At 42.4% G+C, this 22,875-nt stretch overlaps 1 protein-coding gene across 1 annotated transcript; it reads right to left on the bottom strand.

Moving 5' to 3' along the window:
• Window positions 1-921: 921 nt before the first annotated feature.
• Window positions 922-22,741, bottom strand: LOC105282169 (homeotic protein Sex combs reduced). The gene is made up of 2 exons (XM_011343934.3): window positions 18,828-22,741; window positions 922-4,551 (listed from the first exon to the last, which is right to left on the bottom strand). Exons 1-2 carry the CDS (start codon window positions 19,648-19,650, stop codon window positions 4,247-4,249), a joined length of 1,128 nt encoding a protein of 375 aa, XP_011342236.1. The 5' UTR covers window positions 19,651-22,741; the 3' UTR covers window positions 922-4,246.
• Window positions 22,742-22,875: the final 134 nt, after the last annotated feature.

Raw genomic sequence — 22,875 nt, 5'->3', positions numbered from 1 at the left:
TTTGTTTATTCCTCATTTATACGGTACTCCGTTACGGGCCGAGAGAGAAGTCACGGTTACCTTCCCAGTTACCGTCCCTAACAAAGGTGCACCTACGGGCTGATCGAATCCGCGGCGTCATCGTCGGTAGCTTAGACGATCTTAGTCGTTCGAGTGAGTCTTGCGACGGATCGTGACTTGCGTTAAGTCTTGTCTCCTCTTGTTTTCTTGTTACATGACTCCTGTCTGCTTCGGTAGTTTTTGAGGGTGTGACTCTGCTTTATCACACACGAGCCTTCTGCTGCAGATACGTGATCCTTATCGGCCGCTTTCAGGCCGAATAAAGCTAATCATGCACGAGCGCATAAGTTTTATCAAGGCAGGCTGGTGACACTTGAACACGCTGCGATCGGCCGCGAGACTAATTAATTTTACACGTTGATCTGACATGTAAAAAAACAGAGAAACTTGATGTATACACTTAGTAATAAAATGTATAACAATAATGAGTTACGTTCTCATGTGCGATTATTGCGATTTAAGAGGTTAACCTTTAATTGGAACTTGACTAGTAAAAGTTTCTCCAAGACAATTCGGTTCAAGACATAATTAAAATAATGAGATGCGTTATTAGTAAAGAAGAATCTGTATCGCAGCCAGATAACCCCGCGTGTCCGTCGCGCAATCTTTCTTTCAACTTGAATGTTATCGTATTTCAGTAATAAAACATGTGTACTAAAGTATCACGCGTGTGCGTGTATCGACAATTATAAACAACATAATAATTATCGTCCCACGTCATAATTAACACTGCTTCATAGGCTGGCCCAATTTTCTTTGTTCAATGCTAGCAGTTGTTATAATGCACTTACTTAAGTTTTAAGTTCTAATTACTAATTCCTCCGGTTCTTGCAGGTTCTAGAAAGAAATAAACATCGGTGATTCCTGTACGTCATACCATATTTAATAATTACAATTTAAATTATATAATTATACGACCTTACACGTACGGTGCTCTAGGTTACGTAGACGTAATAAGTAAGTATTTTTTTTAGTTAGACTATTACGTATATTACATGGAATGAAATAACATCTGGATGACGCTAGGCGAACGTAATACTTGAGCTTAATTTAATCTGGACAGAACGCAGTTTCTTTGCACCTGGCGAATAAATAGTAAACACATTTGTAGTTCTCATTTCATTTCATCTCTCATGCCAGACTACGTAGACTATGACCGACACCGACCGACGAATCGATTTTCGATAAGCATCGAAATAGCACAACTACGGTGTCCCGCGATGGATCTCGTGTAAAAGAGTAACGCAGATCTTGCATTATCTATGCACATCATTCATAGGTACGGAAGGTGCGTGTTGCACGACACGCGGCGTAAACAACAAAAAAATAATAATAACGAAACAAATAAAATACAATTATTAACACTGGGCTAAGTCGTTAGCAACAGACTCACTCTCAATACAATAATAAAGATAATATATCAAGAATTTCAATAATGATAATAATAATAATATAATAATCCTCACTATGCTTTATTTAAATATCCATGTAGTGTACCAGGCGATAACGAAATTACGTTGCTCTTGGTAGCAAATGTAAGTAAGAAACGAGTACTCTTCTGTGCATCTTGTGCGAGTCATCTTGAAATTATTAGGTCGAAATCATGCCATTTATTTCAGTCAATTCAAGGCGGAAAGAAGTTGTAGCAGCTTTTCGTCTAGATTTCATTCACTAGCTCGGCGATTTGTACAATAAAGAAGAATCTTCTTTCGTCAACGCCTCGTACACGATGATAACATCATTCAATATCGCGTGTGGTTTGAGTTACATATATTTAATAATTATGTACAATTCAATACTAGTCTAGTTAAAAGATCTCTTCTTTATTTGTTTCTTTTCGCGCTTGTGTCGCTTAGAATTCTCGACATATTAAATTCCCTGTATTCTTCCGAATTTGCATCGCGTAACGGCGCGGTTATGACAATTCAATAAGCATTAGAGAGCGATTCACCGTTATCTCTCTCTCTCCCTCTCTCTCTCTCACACACACACACACACATATACACATGCACTCTCTCTTTCTCTGTCTCTTTTTCTTCCTCTCTCGTATCACAAGATAATCAATTACCCGAGTACTAGCTAATTAGTTTACACACTTGCGCTCGTGTTTCCCGGTTAACTAGTTGACATTTAATCCTTCTTACTGGATCTTCGTTTCACTGATTCATGTGCGGGTTAATACGTTTTTTCTGTACCATCCAACCGCATACCTATGTATATCTTGTGCCGATAAATACGCATAATCAGACGGCACGTGCATGCAATTTGCGTTAGATAGCCAGCGCTACATTGCACCATCGAAGTCAGATACACTCATCTGGGGTTATCTATCTCTCACGGAACATCTTTTTTTTCGTCTTTTTATTCAATAATTCGAATTTTAGCTATGGTTATACAGAGAAACTAACGAGTTCCTATGTGGATTAATGTTACTACAATTGATACGCAAAAAAAAGGAAAACTGAGACAATGAAAGGTAGAACAGAGATAGTAATCCACTATCGATCGCGATAAAATGCTTGACGCGGTAGAATAAAATTGAATATTAGATTCTCTGCACGAGATCTTTTTATGTATTCACAATATAGGAACAACGTGACTGCTCCGGGGAAACATTGGTTACATTACGCTGCAAATTATGTACAGAGAGAGATGTTGGGCCTAAGCTGCCCACCGTTTCGTTGATGACGTAAGGTCGTAAGGTCATACAGCAAAGACAGATCGATATGATACGAAAATTAATATTCGAAAGGTAATTTTGATTTCAAATAAAGTAGACTTTTATATATCTTAACGATTTTTTTTTAGTTTTACATTTCGTTTAGTATTGCATGACATAATATATAAATTAATGCGATGTGAGAAACATGAACATTCCAGATCATTTGATGTGACAAATATTAAAAATGTGCACAAATTAAAAATTTTTAATTACACATATAATATACGTAATTATGATTCGTGACGTAAAAATAATTAAAATATGTATAAATCATACAAAATATTTCTTATTAAAAATCCACAAATTAACGGATTTTTAATTATGCAGTCGTTTCAATTTTGTAGACTACAACAAAAAATATATTATTTTCCAACCACGTGCGAATTATGCTGTAAGGACATCCTCTCGAATCATTATTCTATTAATGTAGTTGTTGTGTATCTGCCTCAATCGTTTCTTATTTTCTAAAATACTTGTTAATACCAGCATAATTTATACGCAATCGCGGATTTCTAAAGGTCACTTCTTCTTTCTAGAACCAGTGAGGAATAACTCGAATATTAATACGCGTCCTATAAACTATATGATACGGTGACTTTAATGTACAAATAGTTTCTCTTGAGTCTATTCCGAGTCTTTTGTCTTCTCTTATGAATACGTTCAAAAGAAACGGACCAAACTAGAAAATAACGCAAAGAAGAAGAAACAATAAATAGATATATGAGCAGATTCTTTTACAATTTATTGTTTCGGTTGATTCAAAATGAAACAGTGTGCAGCTAGACGAGATATAATTAATTAATTTGTTATTTGATGAATTACTTAGATCGCTAATTTCTAATATCTTAAATTAGAGATTCGGTTTTATCTCACCCGCTGAGGTGGCCTCTCATCCGCTTTAATATCAATATTTTATAATCTCATGCGTGAGAGTCCCTCGGAGCGCGTCCAGTCTATTGAGTCGGATGTACGGCATTACGTGTGCAGAAAATTTCGGCTTTCCTTCAACTTCGAATAGTCCTCGTACAGTGACGGTGCTTGCGTGTCCGCAGGCCGAAAGTAAGTGGGAACACGGATCGTCTTTGTTCAGCCTGGGCGAGAGCGCCTTCTCCTTTTGCTCCAGGCTGAAAAAGGCGCGAGCGCCAACGACACGCGAAATAATTTAAGTACGTTTTATTAACATTAGGGAAAGGGCAAGAGAGAGAGATACACATGATCTCTCTCGGGACTTGTTCGGCTCGACAATCCGTCGCCAACCATCGGCGCATTGCGGCAAAACGCGGCGGAACGCACCACGTGTCCTACTGGAAGTGAAGTCCTCCCTCGACACCCCGCCGTGTCACGTGACGGATCCGTGACGTAACGCGGAGTCTCAGGCGGAAAAAGCCTTTAGAAGTTCTGCTCGCCGTACATCCCGGGAAACCGGACAGCGTGTGCTCCGAGCTCAGCGGGCGAGAACTCGTCCTATGTGGCCAAGTGGGCAAACTGGCCGGGGTGGGGCGCAAACTGGTAAGGGTGCCCGTACGGCGACATGTGGTACGGCACGATGTTCATGCTCGCCATCTTGTGTTCCTTCTTCCACTTCATACGCCGATTCTGGAACCAGATCTTTATCTGACGTTCCGTAAGGCAGAGAGCATGCGCGATCTCAATGCGACGCCGCCTCGTCAGATAGCGGTTGAAGTGGAACTCCTTTTCCAGCTCCAGGGTCTGGTACCTGGTGTACGAGGTTCTCTGTCGCTTCGTCTCGCCGTTCGCGTTCACCGTACCTGGAAGTCAAAGGTCATCTTGGTTATCTTTTAGCAGAAAAAAAACAGCATAGACAAAGTATCAGTGGGAGACTTGGAGCGTTAGGATAGTCTAATGAAACGCTCGGAACGTGTCGTTTTTCAAAACGGAGGATTTTTATCACGAGCCGGCGACGAGTGGAGAAGACGCGAGGCTGAATAAAGAGCACGGGATAAAAAGCACGGACGATGCATATTACCGAGGGCCCGGGCGTGCTGCGCGTGACGACCTCGTTAATTATTTCAACGAGTCGTGGTTAATGCCTCCTCTAGTGCTACTGGATGGCGAACTGGTCACTTGGCAGCTGTTTTACCTATTTGCCTTGCACGCCTCAGCCATAAATAATTTTGCAACGCTATTATTACGATACACTCCCGCTATTACTACCTAGTGCTGTTGCGCTGCAAAAATTGCCACCGACTGCCGAACAACACCAGCGAAGTGGACCTCGGTTCCCTCCAAGGCATAACATACATAAAGTACAATCGTCATATGAATCAAATCCAATATATTGCGTTGTTAGATAATTTATTTTTCTAATCTTTTCCAATGAAGGTTATTTTTATTGTGTAATTTCTTATGTAAAATAGATAACACGCGTGATACTATTCATGGAACCTAAAGAGATAATAAGCATTCATACGGTTCGCACAATACACTGAAAATAAAGCATAAAATCGTCAAATTTGATGAAGCGAATATATTAAGTCAACGAAGTAATTCGGATCTATCGCATCTAGATAACGATATAACTCAATGTAATGATGTTTTGGAGAGAATTTTGTTTTTTGTTTTTTAAAAATTGCAATTACTATATGGCAAACTATGTTGTGCTGTCATAAGTATATGTGATTCATCTCCATCTAGATGTGACCCAGATTACTTAGCTAATGACTTAATATTTTATCGCTTTACGGTTTCTACACGGCGAAATATTTTGTACGCGAAATTCGCTTTCGTAGCACTCGTATCGCCATTTCGATGCAATCAATATACTAATCATTTCTACCCTTCACCCAAAAACCTAACATTAGCCTCGGTCTGATGCTTCAGCAGGTGCTGCGCGACCAGGGGTACCACTCGTTGTCGGTTTTCAGGTTTATTGTGAGCGCGGGTCATCGCGGATATTAAAGAGCCGGCTCATTTACAGTTATAATGGAGGACGGCTATTAATAGCTCGGAATAAGGGTAAGAAGCCGATGAGTCGTACGGATAAAGACGCAGCCGAGTACGCGCGGAGCAGCAAGAAAATCGCGTATAACAAACGCGCCATTTAAACTACAGCTCGGCTGATTCATACGCGCAAAAACGCGCGCATAACGACGGAATATACAACAGATCGAAGCTCGGTTCTCGTGAATAAATATTTCTCCGTTTCATTCTAGCCAGTATACTACTGTTGGAACTCCAGATATTCGTCCCGGTAACGTCCAAAGATTCGTTCCACAGCTCTGAGCAGCGGGATGCTTCTATGGGAGAGAGCGAAATGCGCTTTTGCGGAGAACGGCACGACCGCCGAACGTTGAACAACGAAGCCACTACCGGGCTTAATGACAGGACCCTTCGTCCGGTGTTATCGCTTTCCTCCCGATGTAACACGTCGCTGGGTCGCACGGCCTGACTTTTTAATAAATAGTGTTCTGCTTGTCTGGACATGGGCTCGTTCGGACTCGCATATCGTTTATCCGGCGCACCTACCCGTTTTGCAACAGACAAACGAAATTCCTCGTTCGGCCTGTCCGTTGTTACACGACACTGCCGTTTGCTAATTCGGAGTAACTAGGCAGCGACGGTGAAAGCAAACTGCAAAACTGACGAATTTGTTAGGTACTTTGAAAATGTTACGAGTAAAATTGTTGTAAGCTAAAAGAATGTTCAGGGTACTTCTTCCTAAAACGTGCATGCTCGATCCTTTCTGCTGATAAATCGCTATCGGTGTCTCGTCGACATCGCGTACAACACACGTCGATGTCTAAAGGAATGTACTCGCTGAAGGCTGGTGAGAAAGTTCTCGGCGCTCATCATACGCGATTGAAATATGTTCCTTAGACGCGCTATGTTAATTCTTCCAGCTAATACCGCAGGAAGATACCTCGATACTCGCTTACAAGGCTTTGCTTGATGCTTGTAACAGGATGGGAGCTTTCATCATCCCCAGCAGAAACACGCATCGGAGCAGCGGTCTTAGAGCGAAACGTGTGTGCGTGCATGCGTGTGTTAAATCGCTGAATGTTATTTTATTTTCGCGACGCTCGCGCGCGTGATTTATTATTTTTCCTATGCCTTTGACGTATTAAAGCACCGAGGTAATCGCTGACCCGATTAAATTTCACGCGTGTCAGGCACACCTGTTTAATTAGCATTTAGATTCTATCTCGCGCGATCTCGCCAGATAGTTATTCTCGCGCTATAAATCCTAAAGCATCGGCCGCGAGCCGATATGTTATTGTAACGTGAATTTCCGTAATCATACGCACGACTCCGCGTTATATATCTCCCGGTAATAAATTCCGTAATCACATTCAGATCTCTTAAGCAGATGCAACGAGAGCAACTTCGTGCGGCTCGCTCTGGCGAAGACGCGGAAGATTCTTTCGATAATTGGAGTAAAACGTGTATCTGCGGATTATTTGCCACGGCGATTGATCGAGCTCGTTATGCAAAAATCCACGAGGCTCTCTCCATCGCTCTTCGGGCGAGGAGAAAAAATCGAAATAAAAGCGTTCAACGTCTATCGTGCAGTGAGATGTACGACGGAGAAGGCCAAAGTGCGCATAGTCGTCGTCGTTGTAAGACTGAGGCGGGCTAAGCGCAGGGCCATGTCGTGTCACCCATCTCGATGTCACCTCGTGTCGTCTAGCCTTTTCGTGCCTCTCTCTTAATAGAACGCGCGTGTATTTGCACCGAACCCTGTACCAAACGTGTCACCGACTGTCAGCCCGACGACTGTCTTGCCTGCCTGACTGACAGATCGGCTGGTTGAGGCTGAGTAACACGTGATCGGGATGATCCCGCGCTACTCAGCGCACAGCGTGCGTGATTCCAATCTTTCCATGGTTTTCAATATGCATGTGTAACATGTATGCTCTCTTTCCTCGTCCAATCTTCCCAATCTTCGGACATGCAAGTTTCATGCATCGCAAAGTGTAATACTTTTTAAATCCTTTCTAAATCCTGTTTAAATCCTTTTTAAATCAGGAATAGACTCTACAGTCTCGCGAAAGATGACGCATTCGAAAGAAATTCTTTGCTCACTGAGACGTAGATATCTCTAAGATCATAATAAGCATTCACGTATTGATCTTGATACGGAAGTTTTTATTTTTGTACATGTTTGAGCCAAATAGCAAATTATTAATTTTTTTTTTATTTTGCTCCTCTGTCTGTTTGCTGATTTACATATGCGAGGCGTGTACGCTGTATCTAATATCACAGCAATGAAATACTATAAGAGATATGTATCGGATATCGTGGAATTATTCGTGATAAATATATCACAGATTAGGTGCTGAGAAAGGAATCAAAATCTCTCGCAATCATAGCTGCAGTTTATTGCATTCGCTTGAATGCGGATAGGTATGTTATGTGTGGACATGTCCATGTGTGAGTGTACAAGCTTAATATGTCGGCCGGGAGCAAGTTCTGCGAAAGTATATATAGAACTCTTGCTTGCACACCATCCCTAACCCTAGTGTAAATTTGAATAGTTATCTGATACTGACTCAAGCACGATCGTATCAATTCTTCCCATCTATGAGATCGATTGAAGAATCCTGAAGACGGTAAAAATCCGCGGGTTTCGCGCGGCGTAATGAATAACGGAAATCCTTTCAAATCGCTTATAATCATCATTACATACGTCGGATACCAATGTTCCATGTCGAATGAAATCATGTTTGGAAAGCTTGATTATTCTTGATTCGTAATTTCTACATCTTCTTGGGTTCTTCAAGACTTTCTCAGATAGCCGTGCATCTAAACGGAGATATTAATTATGTAATGTGTAATTGCGTAAGTGATACGCGCGATTTCATCTATTATACAATGTAAATCGTGCGATGAAACAGCGACGTTCAGCCCGTTACAATATCCAACATCGTTTACATCTAAACGGCATCAGCGCCGCTGACAAAAGAAGAAAAGGAGAGGATCATAAATAACCCGAGCAGTTCACCGCAGCTATTATGCAATTACGATTGCATCTCTATAGCATAGGTGGTCTAACGCTTCAAGATCTCGTGTTCGGCCCTGCAAGATAGTGTCTCTTAAAAGTTGTCGTTGTTTCAGCCGAGATATTCAGCTAGTGGTATCGCGTGGCTGCCGTATCCTTCGTTTTCTACTCTACCTGAGTTCTATGTTACTAATGACAGGCTTGTACAGTCCGTGTGCTCTTTAATTCGCGGTTCTATCCCGCGAAATTCACGGGATACGACGGCAAGATGCGTTATATATCATTTTATCTTTCAGCGGTATGCATATATGCACTTAAGAATTTAACAATTTACTAATTTATATTTGCGAATTATTTACGTTTTCTCTATATTAAATATTCATTTTTCCTTATGCTCATATTTCTTTGAGAACATTTTATTTCTTTAACAAAATTAGTCGTCAAGTCTTGACAATAGTTTCCTATCCCATACAAGAGTCACGTAACTAAAAGTTAATTAAGAGTTAAACAAATGTTTAAGCATAAAATACATTAGCAAACTCGATCCTTCACGAGAAACTGTGACGTAAACGCTTGCATATCCATAAACATCTAGATGCTTAGCCGACGTTATGTAGATCATTGTCCTAATAATAATTTATACAGCTCTTTCGTCTTTTCTCGAACGTAGATAGGTACTTATTTGTATACGGCGACTAGTAAAGACTTAGTTGCGTGTAACAGATCCACCGACGTCGGGGCAATGATAGGAGATTATCCGATACACACGCCTCCGTTTGGCCAGCCGCCAATTTGAATAGCCAGTGGCGCTCATGAATTTCCGTCAAAGCTCGTGTCGACCCTCTAACGTCTCCGGCTGTACGACGAGCGTAATCCACGCGCAATTTAAATTTATCTACGCGTGTTCTGCGCGCTCCGTCAGTCAGCCTCCGTTCCGTGCTGATTTGTGACCTATTCGTACTTGCGCAGCTGACGGCCAATCACAAGCCGAAGATCGCCTGCTCCGCAAGCCTTCGCGACTTCGACTGGCAAAATCAACGTCCGCGGGTCTGCAGACGTCGCACATTCCGTGACGAGGATAGGCGGACCGGGGAACGGCATTGCGCGATATACACCGGATCGGATATGAGATCGTCGGCTTCTAGGTGTCCACGATCCACCTGTTACCGAATGTTTGGACAGCTTCGAGACCGAGAGAAACATATCTCTCTCTTTCTCTCTGTCTTAAGCTCGGACCGAGACCCGCGGGATCTATTTCGATCGGTATACAGCTGACACGCTCGGACCACACCGCGGAAAGTCGCTCGTTATAAATCTTCGGGGAAACACGAAACTAGTCGCTTTCAAAAGGATCTATTAATTTCTGCCCTGTTCGTGAGGAATGGAGATCCTTTCATTGGCGACTGTTACGCTCAATCATAGTTCAGGGAAGGGGGATCCTCTCTCTGATCCCGCGTGTTAATGAGAATGTCGCGCATTTGTTATTTTTACGGGGATTTTATAACGGCGGCGCTAAAATTAAAAGCGAGACGCGATTGAAGTAGGTCGAGCGGACGTATTCTGTCACGTGAAACGGTGACGATGTAATCGGGATGGGAATTCTTCTACAGCAGAAAATTCATTTACAAGAGAAGGGTATATGAATTGGCGCGATATGCGAATTGGGTCAACAGAGGCGTCTTTTGCCGGACGTATCTGTGTGCATAGGACAGTTATAAATAGATTCAAAAACTATTGCTTTTCAATCCAAATGGGGTAGCAAGTGGTTTTCAAGGGCTGGATTCAGCTGGAAGAGCTCCTGGAAGCGGGAGACGGCGAAAGAACGGAGGGTGCGAAAATGGAGGAGAAAAGGGGGATGCAGAAAAGGGGGAGAAAGAGAGTGGCAGCCTTGCTGAAGCTTTTATGCCGAAGTTTGCGCAGCGGACGCGCCGCGGATCATTTGTTATCTTCCACGAGAAAGCTCTCTGACGCAAATAGGTTTGTTTCTGGCCGCTTTAAACGCTTCACAATAATCCGCGCGGACTCAAATTCAATTAACGCCTCGTCGTCCCCACCGTCGTGCACGTCCACCACTCCCCTTCCTTCATTTTGTACTTTGTACGCGCTGACAGCATACAAAAGCCGGTACAGTCTTTCTTTCGTCTCTTCTATACATGGCGCATGAACCATGAGAATATTGAGGTACGTGCCTCGAAGTCTTGATGACCTTGAACTCCGGAATGTCCTGCCGAATGCGAAATGGCAAGCATGTGTGCGTAAATGTGTGCTCGCATATGGCTGCGTTACCGTGCAGAGTTTAAGCGGCACAAGTCGTTTCACTGGTTAAATATTAGGAAGAGCGGCCGAAAATATGCGGATCCCTATCGCCTTTCGATCAATTTTAGGCGAGCGAAGCGTGTTCTCGCCAAATCGCTCCATCCCACTAAAATTAGATCTTCTTTCTCTGGGTCATTTTCGCGGATTTGATAAGACTAAGAATAACGTATTATCCATTCTGCCGCCGCGCGTGGATTGAATTCGTGCTCGTGCTCGTGCGCGCGCGCTTGTGTCACTCTTGATGCGCGCAAGAAACTGTCGTCTTCAGGAGGGGTTACTTTATACAGCCGAATGAAAGAGAACCACAAGACGCGCGCGTATATACGTCGAGGGAGGACGATGGACCAGGTCTTCGGATCGAGGAAGAATGGGGATCGAAGAGCCGCGCGTCTCCATCCATCAGGCGACAGTCCGACCGCCGCGTCCAACACGCGCGACTCAAACCTACCGACAACCTTCCGAATGCATTATCTTCTACGGGGATACGTACGCATATCATTTGGACGACGGCTCTCTCGTTCGATTTCGGATGATCTTCCGCGAATGTTCCGTTTTACTGTGTCCCTCTTTGTAGTGCCATCGTCCTTTCCGAATAATGGCGGCAATGAAATATGATGGAAGCGGACATTCCAAAATTGATACAACTTAATAATTGATATCGATTAGGGAGAATAGTATTCACCAATGTGGATTATCGAATGAAAAAATCGACTTTGGACCTCCGATGATCCTGAATACTGAGGCCAATAAGGAACAATAACCCATTTAGGGACTTTCTGTTAATTGACAATAATCATGCGCTCAAATGTACCGCTATCGCCGGGCGCGAGGCAGACATCAGCGTTCCATAAATGTCGTACGGGCACATGTACGCACGTGCATGGGTATTGGTTCCGTGTGCGAACGCGTTTCTACCATCGGGAAAATTAATGACTTACCTTCAACGGGAACAATACAGTCAGCTGCGACTCTCTACGTGTCTGAGTACAGTGCGTCGCGGTGATGCGAGCTGCCTAAGGTCGAACAAAAACATAGGCACGTGTGCGTGTGTAGGTGTACATGCGTACGTACATGTATGCCTCGTGCATGTCTTTCGCCTATGCGAATTGATTTATTCCCATCGAGAGGTAACACAGGATAAAATGCAGATGCAAATGCACAATTTTCACACGGATGGACTTACGCGTTCATGCAAATTTCTTTTTCGATGACGCGCCGAGTTTCCTACTTCACGCGATAAAATATCGCGACTAGCGTGCGTGAAAGCGTGATGCATAATTATGCCATGTTTTAACAGCAGCACGCGATATGATTTCTCTTTTTGCAAAAATACATTGCATACTTGCATGCGGGATTGTTGCACGGCGTAACGATTCATTCGCGAGGGATCTTCAGCTTCTAAAATCCATTTTCGATCATTGACAACCGCAACGAACGCCATTTATTCCTCATTTCGTGCGGCATTCGTCGCAGCGCGAGCGGATAAATCTCATCGGAAGCGCGTATCCCTTTCCGAGCTCTACGCCACGTCCTCTATGAATCATGCAATACCTATGTTCCAGGTTGGGTTGCTCCTCTTAGGAGGCTGTCCGTTTTGATCGTCCATGGCGTTCCTCCTGGTTACCCCACACGAGTGGTGCCGCAAGCTCTCAGAACGCCTCGTGCTAGTACATAAGCCTCGCGCAAGCATTTATTTATGGTCCCAAGTCGCTGGAGTGTACGTAGGACCGCCTCTACGCCACCCAAACATGCTTTGCCCAGTGCATCAGACGCGGAATAAAGCTGTTCCCCTCTGAAATCTATCTCCGCCCTTGATTTTCTCACAGCATAATAGCGAAAAGAAGTCATGAAATAAAGAGTTATCGTCACGAGCTTTTTCCGAAAGCTTTTCAGAAATATGCAGGCAGTCATAAAAAAATTTACATAATTGTAATGTATTATTTCTCTCTATATCGAAAAAGTTTTTCTCGTTGAAGAGAAATTAGATATAGTACAATTATAAAGATTTCATACAAATAATAATTTATTCATTACAATGTGAAGAATGTTGACAGAAAATTTAGATTTTTATGAAGAAACAAAGCAGATCTCTTTTTCGTGCACGTTACTACTTTCGATGGCTTCAACGAGTAGGACCGAAATAGTTGCACCAGAGGCAAAAAAGGAGTTATGCCGAGCGCGATTCCGTGTGGGGCACTTAACAAAATGTACGCTTGTACGTTCTTCAAGTCTGAAGTATTAGAATAATTAGATAACTATGACGGAAGAAACTTACGTTGGTTCTTAAAACGATCGATCTCAATGAAAAAAGAGAAAAGTACTGACACCTACAATTCTCATATTTTTAGTTACATCGAGATTTCATAAAAGTCTTCTTTTCATAAATATCTTAATTAAATATAAGTAAATTCTTTGAAAATTTCAATATATAATGAATGATTGATACACCCTACACGTATGTTAGAATATTATGTGAAATATAGCATCCACATATTTGCGCGCGGCAACGTCAGATTGCACAATATTTAACGTAACTTCATTAGTTTGTTATTAGTCTTTATTATTAAGCATTGCAGCGATAGTGCAATGCTCGCTTAAAAAACTGGAAATTATTTAGCTTAGAGATGGCTATTGGAACGCGGTGTAATTTATGCTATGTGTAAGAACGTATAAATATTCTGATTAATAGCAACAAACGGCAAATATCCATATGGAATTTGCATGGGATATATTTCACGGCGAGAGTTTGTTTCGCGGCGGCCGACGAGCAAAACGGAGAGAATTTGATTACATCACATTAGGTTGTGCATTTTAAAAGGATGATGTAAGTACACAGGACCGTTGATCTCGTGATTTATTTATCACTGGCATGGTCGAGCGTTCTACGTGCGATTATTACACATTGCATGCACAACTTGTGTGTCTTCTAAATCGAATTGTCGCGACGGAATGACGTTTGCCGCACGATTCTTGCATTAGCTTTAGGTCGCAGTGATCGCCCGCCGTGAAACGAAACGTTGTTAATAATCATTAGTGAAACTCTTGGGAATAGTGAAGCGTTATCAGAAGATATTAATAATGCATACTGGTAACCCACGGAATTATAGATGCGCAATCATTTGTATATCTAATATAGTTATTCTGATCTATGATCTAATGCTAAGAAAATATATATATGTAATATAAAATTGTTTGCCTTCAAGGATTAGTTATAAAATTTCATATATCTTTTATTTTTCCGTGTTTACAATTATTTTCACAGATGTAATCAGTGCAGCATTAGATGGGGCGTGATGGAGGTTTGACTTCTTCAAATCTGGGCGGAAATCTCGTGATATACGACAAAGGGAGACAAAATACTTGCGGTTATCTTCGCGCGGCAGTTTTTCGATTCACGTGTCGCGACAAAACCACGAAATGTGTGTACCCGCGGCAGCGCCCTTGCTACGCCATTCAGCGTTGGCTCGTAAATTTTCAGAAGAGGGAATCTTCCTCGGGGAGGGTTTGTCGGCTGAAAGGGCGACTGCAAGAGCATAAGGATCAAGGATCCCCGTAGCGACCGGGCCACGCAGCAACAGGCGGCCCACTTCGCCCTCGGCACACATCCATTACCCCATCGGCTCATCCCGTTTGCACTAGGCGCTTGCAATGAAAATTTATGTCCTAATAAGTGATTCGCGCTCTTGCCGCGGTTATACGCAAACTGCAGCATGACGGTAATCTCTTCCCTTTGTGCGATACGTTTCGCCTCAACTACTGCCGCACGTGCTAATGATAATTAGGGAAACCTGAGCCAACCGGGGATAGTTAGAAAATGAGTTGTTGGACCTTTCAGATAGTCAGTTCATCGCCGATTTATGGGCTTCTCAAACGAACGTGATATACGTGAAATCATTTTTAAACGATGACACGGAAACCGTGGAATTTACTGGAACATGTATGTCTTGGAGCAGCCGTACGTGGCATGGCGTGGATTGATTAAGCGCTTTCATAATAAAAAGATTTTCGTCGGCGTAAAAATGCAGTATGCTATGCGGTTAGTAAAACCAGTTCTTTGATGCGCGTCCTCGTATCTCTCCCTCCTGTTAGTGCGCCGTAACCGTACGTGCGTGCATATGTTTGCTTAAGGCACTCTGTACTTGTTTTATCTTGTACCATATCGAAGTCCAGTATATCGGGTGTGGTAAACGAAAAGTCACTTTCTATTTGTTTGCTACTGGCGTCAATTTTATGTGAAGCTTTGCTAATGTAAAATTGTCATCTAATTAGTCTATTAGTGGAACCGGATGACGGGAGGTTAGGTTCATTTGAATTGTTCGCATGCACCACCGTTCCCTGACAAGAAAATTGTTCCGCTGACCATCACATATTTATGACGTGTAAATGTGTTATGGATATTAAGCAAAATCCAGTTTCACTGGTTCGACTGTCTACCCTTTCGGCGTGGGGGATTTGTGTTATGGGAGAATCACGTTGGTAGCCATCTATCAATCGGTACACAGAAACGTGCCTCTCCTCGCGGCCACTCCGCACATCCTTATTTATGGCGGAATGATCGACCCATAATTACAGACTCCATGACGAAAACGACTCCTTCTGCTTATCTAAATAGGGACTGCGGCTTGCTCGTACGATCGCAAGTCACGTATTTCGGAAATAAACTGCACAACTGTTCATTTCGCGCGTCAATTGTATGTTTATTCGTGTTTGCCGCTCGTCGAACGATGCCTACTTATCTTGCGACTCGTTAGTTACCCCAAGGTTGACCCATATGCTTATGGTAGCACGATTTTGCCAACAGCAAGGACGTATTTTGAACTACTTTTATAACTTCATAAGACAGAGTCAGCTGCAAGAGGCACAATTGTCAAAGAATATATTTATTTATAGAACTATGTTTTTCTCATTATATATTCTACGTAGAGATGAAAATAACTCAAGCTGACGATAATTTACTCGATAAATTACGGTATATTAGCTGGTAATTTTAGAAAGCCAGTAAAATAGTAATTTTGAAAAAAAATAATGAAATATTGATATAAAATTCAAAAGCAGCATTTAACCTTTAAACCATATTTACATTGTTATAATATTTCAAACAGTTTCGACAAGTAACTGTCGTTACATTTTCTTCTTTTTTCTCGAGAACAAAATGTCTTCACAAACGTCAAATCTCTTCTGTCTTGCCATCTAAAAATGAAATATATCACAGATTTGCAGGTTATGTTTATCAACTGTTTGGCTTTGTTTCACTGCAGCTCAAATAATTTATTTAGAACGCGGAATCGCATTAAATATGAACATACCATGTATAGAAATTTAAGAGAATATGAATTTCAACTTACGTACTTTAAGTGGTTTTTATATCAGGACAGCAGAACGGCAAAACTTCAGATTTAAGAAATCGGAACTTTAATACTCTCGATTACTCTCGAAGGATTGTAAACAGTTTCCTTTTTTTCATCTCAAACCTACTTCAGAGATTATCAGATGTACATTTCATGAGAATATAAAAAAAAAGAATATTTGTTTAATTTATGCATTATGCAGTACGGAAAACATGAAGAGAGCCTATTTAACAAACAGTATTTGTGCATAAAACTGTCAAATAAATAAATTTTATCAAAATTACGAATAACTTATCATTTTTCCAATAAATTATACCAATAAATTACAAATAAATTATCATTTTATAATTTTACTGTTAGTAATTGTCATTTTGAATCTGACCGTAATTTTACATCTCTAATTCTACGTATTCTTCATTCTATTTTATATAAGGTTTAAAAAGTACTTAAATTTGTAATTATTAATTCAAAATTCAAAATTAAATCTATTCTATGTCGGCGTTTCGTCATTTCATCTTAATTGTAAACAATCTCGCATAATCCTCTGAATTACTTTCTTCAATTAGCAATGATATTATCGTAATCAATCGTAATATTCCAGCGATATCGAATTTCTGCATCACTGTTGAACATTGTCAATTTTTATCGTTAATGTTTATTAATTATTCTATATACGAAAGAATGTGTAAATTTGTCGATGGCTCACGCTTGTCGCAAAACGAGCGTACGGTTAAGGTAAAGGGACACACGTTAAGGTAAAAGGATGCTACATTAACCAGGCGGTTACGGTGCGTGCTATCGGGAGAGGAAGCCGAAACGTGTACAAGAAAGAGCTGGGCCGCGTAGCCCGTTTGGGGGCCGAGCCGAACGGTCCGAGGCCTTCATTCGAGCTAACCCGAGAGAACTAGAAGGAGAAGGCAACCCCCCGCGCCTTACAATGCAGCCTGATTTATGGCCCGGACGCACATACATAGAGTTACACACGATATCATAATACCATTAATTCTTCGTCAAATTCCCCGCTGACTGAATCATACTGGCTGCGCAGTAAATCACGCGGGGCGACTAATGTGAGCGCGACCAGCGCGCTGCGCTGTTTTATCTTCTTTGAACCGCGGGGGCAGGTGGATCTAGTCTTAGTCCGCGTGCTGTATTACTGTTACCAATTCCGGCCGCAGCTCTGTATCGCTTTTCGACTGTTTCTCGTGTGCCCGTGAAGTATTTCCGCGTATACGTGCTCGGCCCTACGCAGATACGAGTCGCGATACGTTACGCGCACTATCTTTTGTCTTTGACGTATCCGTTGCGAAGGAAGCCGCGTTTACATAATTTACTCGCCATTTACCCGGCCGTGTTGAGTTATCAGCTTTTTCTTTGTTCCTTCATCCCTTGCTCCTTGTTCACTTCCTCGTTCTCGTCAAAGATATGCCGCAAAAATAGCAGCAAAATGATATCGCGTGCGTCTTACAATCGTTACTTTATATTTTGTTGAGCCTTGCACAGATGTTTATTACAAAATGTGAGAAAGCTGCCAAGTGTTTTGCAATTCACTGATGTTTTAGAAAAATTCATGCATGGATATTTTCTAGCTCTTAATGTGTGTGTTATTAATCATATGTATGATGATGCTCTATATAATTTAATAGAGTTCTCCAGATAAGATTTTTGTGAAATAATAATATTCTTGGTAATAAAATCCATATATTAGTCTCAAGAAAATTATTAAGTGTAATTATCATATTTAAAACATATATAATGCAATATAATGCATGTTTATCGTTTCTATGCCATATATATGTAATTTATATCTATTTTCCTCTATTACACACACATTGCTTATTGATTATTATTTTGCTACACTTATGCAACACCTCTATTTAATTCTCTGTATGCGCACGCGTATGTATATATGTGTACTGAATACATATTATACATATCTATACGATATATTTGTAACGTCAACCTTTTCCGCAGCTCTTCCTAATTTTCTTGCATAAAAGCAACCATATTTGAATTGTACTTTAGTAGTTTCACATTTTTAATAATATTCTAAATGTTAAAAATACTAATTAAATGCGTTCATATTTTTACATTAAATCAAACATCAAATCGTATTCACATTTCATCAAATTATATTTCAACTTAAATTTTAAATAAAACAAAGTAATTTTTAATTTCAAGCGACTTCGTAAAAACGTTTTAAATTTTCAGTTTTATTATTTTTTATTTCTCTATTTATTATTCATTTTTCGCTGCTCTTATTCCTTCGACAAAAAGATTAAAAGTAAATTCTTTAATATGGAAACGAGAGAAACAAAAGTTTTTGAAGGAAGCGAGAGACATGTCTTAAGGTACAGAAAAGATTGCGCCGCTTTTACTAACAATAAGATCTAAATGATAAAATACAGTAGGGACAACTTACTCTGACCAATGTGAACTCTTTTCATCCACGGGTATATTTGTGGTGGGTTAGAACCGGAAGCATTCCCCTTGTTGGATGAATTGTTACCCGTGCTGGAGGTACTAGACGTGGAAGAAGCTGGCGACGAAGCGGAAGATGCCGTTGTGAGCGTTGAATTTCCCTCGCCGACACCCCTTGAGCTACCACTGGGCGGTGAAGCAGCGGACGCAGCTACAGACGACCTTGACGAACTACCAGGTGGAGAAGTCAATCCTGACCCGGCTTTACTCGTGCCAGGTGCCACTAAGGGCGTCGGGCTATTCCTCGAAGTGGACGTGGTCAAATCTTGAGGTGATGCCACGCCGGTGGACGATGTCGAGTCGGCATATTTACAGCTGGATGTTGACGGCGCTGACGGTGCTGAGGTACCCTGCAGAAGAGGTGTCGTTGGATCCGTGTGAAGCTGTTGCTGAGGATGATGCGGTTGCTGATGATGTTGCGAGGTCGTTGTATGCTGAGCGTGCATACCATGTTGCTGTGACGTCGTGGTCGCATTCAGCCGAGGTTGCGGTTGTAATTGGGTATAGTCTATCATCCCAGTTGGTGCTGCATGCTGCATACCCGATGCCGGTGTGGCGTAAGGATGCTGAGGATAATGCTGCTGCGGCGAATAGCATGGTGTTGGATAGCTGGTGGACGCCGCATTCGGATTATAATAGTCTCCACCGGCTGGCGATGCTGCCTGCATCGGTTCTCCAGGCGAATTCGGTGTTGGTCTCGGCTGTTGCTGTTGTTGACCCGCGTAGCATGATGCGAGCGAGTTGACGAATTGATAGGAACTCATTCTTCACGTACCTTCACCTGCCGTCGACGTCACTGTACCAATCTTTTTGCACGTCTGCGTTACGATCATTCACGAATACACCAATTACGTTGCGCTGAACGATCGACGATCAACGTTCGCCGTCATTAGCTATAAAAACCCGTCATCGTACCGGTAACTTCGCGACAACTGAAAATCGCGCGACACACGTGATCGGTTTCTGCGATAGGCTTCACTTGTTTGTCGAACGTTTCACAGCTATCACGACCTGTTACACGTCGGAGAAACACGTCCCTAAGCGATTCGATAATGAACGAGGGGTTCAGAACTAATAGAGAGGCAGACGACTGGTGGCAGGCGGGTCGAGTCTGAATTCGAGCCGACCTGCGAGTCAAGTTTACGAGGGCCACGTGGGCCTGGGCTATAAAACTGTCTTCTGCTTCTTTACGACCTCACGAGTCGCGATTACCTACAGAGAACTCGTGTGGACCTACCGTGCAGTAGCGCGTAACGACCAGCTTATCGAGGTGCCCCATTGAAAATGACCTTGTAAAGTTCCTTCTCAATGAAATAACATACGTGTAGTAACACGTAGTAACACATACAGCAAGCAAGGCAACAGAATTAATTCACGCGGTGATTAATAGCGCTTCAACTAATGTCACAGGTGTGTTGCACTAAACAGACAATTTTGTATCGCGGAAACGACAAAGGCGTCCGGCCACCAAGGAGGCTCGTACTCATATCACCACGACAGAGGGTGAAGAGAGTATCGCGCGGTTCGCCGTTCCTGTTGCGTGCGCGAAGGGTGGTTGGTATCGTACTGAAGGCCTCGCCACGATCCAGCGGAGGGCCGGTGTGTGCGGTAGCTTGTCACGTGCCCGCGCTCTCTGCGTGTCAGAGGAGCGCCTCGACCAATCCCTGCCGTTCGTCAAACCTTGATTGGTCTCTCCGTCGGCGTACGATTCTTCAACCCCGTTCCTTGCGTCTCCGTCGAGTCTCCGGTGCCGCTGGCGCTCGTCGTGTGGTGGTGTTGCCTGGCTCCTACCCGACGTGACAGGAACCGATGAGAGGGGTGTGCGTAAGAGAGAGAAAGAGGGCGCAAGAGGGGTCAAGGAGAGGGGATAGCACCGTCAGGGGGGCTAATGGAGAGATATTCGGGAGCCCTGAAACTGTTGGTGGGGGAGAAGTATCTCGATCGCTCTCTCGTTCTCCTCTGCAGCCTTCTAGCCGCGACGTCACCAAGAAGCAGTCTTCCGTCCGCTTTGCGAGGGGGGCTACGCGCGCACGCGCCCCCTACTGTATAGCTTCGCGGTGAAGACAGATGAAAAAGAAAAGGGGTGGTACGGCACACGAAAGCGCGATTGTTCCCTACTGATCGACCGAAAACGATTCGCCCATTAATATCGTCGTATCTCTGCTGATTTCATTGTTTTGGATCCGTCCTTTTGCTCGATATCATACGTATCATATCTCTTCTTGATCAGAAAACAGTAGAATCGTATGTTTCAAAAGTGCAAATTCCTGTATACGCATGTTCTAACGCGGGACCACGACTCGGAGATGCGAGCATGCTGTACTCACTTCCGGCCGCTTTTCCTCGAGACCGCGGGAATTGCGCATTTCATCTTTCGTTAAGAAATCTGCAATCGTTGGAATCGTTGCGCGAAAAGCACAGACTCAAAACCTGAAAGCGCGTGGTTCTCCAACCGCAACTAAGGAAGGAGCGCACATAAGTCAGCCCGGCGGCCGCGGCTGACAGTTTTATGAGAGTTTGATAGTCTTCGCCGCTCACTCCTCTTTTCACAACGAAAGGACAGGATGTCTTGCGGGAGAGAAAGGGCGGCCTAGAGCGGGAAAGAAAGGCATAAAAGAAGAAAGAAAAAGAGAGTGTGAGATAGAGAGAGACAGAGACACGCGCACTACGCACCACACTCTTTATTGTCCCATAAATTCAAACCTGTTGCCTATAGCCGAGAAAGACAAGGAGGGAACGAACGTGCACGAGGTGGAATCCTCTCCCAATCGCGATTCGATTGACGCCCCCGTTATCGCTCGTACGGCGAACCCGGACGCAACTCGTAACTCACTGAACCGACTGAGCCGGCCGAGAGGAGAGAGCCTTCAGAGTTCGCGGCTCTAAGCAGAAGCATGTGTGACGTAGTAGCCAGTTGGTCAAACGGGGGGCACACCGGGTAGCGACAGGGAGGAGGGGGACGGCTGAGGAGGCGGAGCTCTCTATGCTTGTTGCAGATAAGATTTTTAATGAATTTTTTGCGTTAAGCAAAATTTATTTTGGGATTTTAAGTTCATTTTGCTATATCTTTTTTCGCATGCACTCAATTTACTGAGTTTCATCTTCTCAGAATTGTACAAAAGTGTGTAGAAAAAAGAAAATTTTTGTTTAATATATACACTATTGAAATTAGTATTGTCCAAGTAGAAAATAGTGTTATAAAAATATAATCATTCAGCAGTCTTATATAATAATCAAAAGTATTAGGAAACCTCGATAATTTTTTTCTGTCTAATCTAATACTCTTTATATAAATTACTTTTTCATCGTGTAATCATGTAAATTACTTATTTACGACATTAAGAAATTATAAAGAAAACTAGAGCCGATTTTGACATAGAGATGATAGTGTAGCAGTTGCTCGCCAGATGTGGCGAGTGCGGCTGTTCTCGTTGAATTGTGGCGCGCGCCCGCCCCCGGCCGTCCTACCCTTTCCTCTTCTGTCTCCCACCACGTAAATCGCCTGCCCCACCGCCCAGACAAAACTGGCTATCTCTTCCACTTTGAGTCGTCGCATCTGTGTACGTACACGGCTGCGTATCCCCACCACATCCATGCATTCACCACTTCAGAGTCTGCTGTTTGTGCTACACTTCCTATTACCTTAGGCCTCTTCTTTTCCGCGATAGATAAAAAATCGCAATCCAAAAATCGCTAAAAGTTCAAAATACTGTTATGTCATTTAATGACTGATGCTCCATCTGTCATTTAAAAAGAAATATAATTAAAAAATTCTTTACAAATATAATTAACTTATTTCTCCCTAATATTGTAACAATATCTGTATCGTTACTATAAATTTATATCACCATGTTGTAACAATAATATTACTAAAATTACAAAGAAAAACGAAAAAAACAAGATATAACAAAAGAATAAAATGTACCAAATAATATTATATAGTATATAATTGCATTCATTTAGATTTATAATTGCTAAGAATCTTTCGT

Source organism: Ooceraea biroi, chromosome 10, assembly GCF_003672135.1.
Source record: "Ooceraea biroi isolate clonal line C1 chromosome 10, Obir_v5.4, whole genome shotgun sequence".
NCBI lineage: Eukaryota > Metazoa > Arthropoda > Insecta > Hymenoptera > Formicidae > Ooceraea > Ooceraea biroi.
Note: the sequence above shows the minus strand (reverse complement) of the source record. Positions and strands in the feature narration are given on the sequence as shown.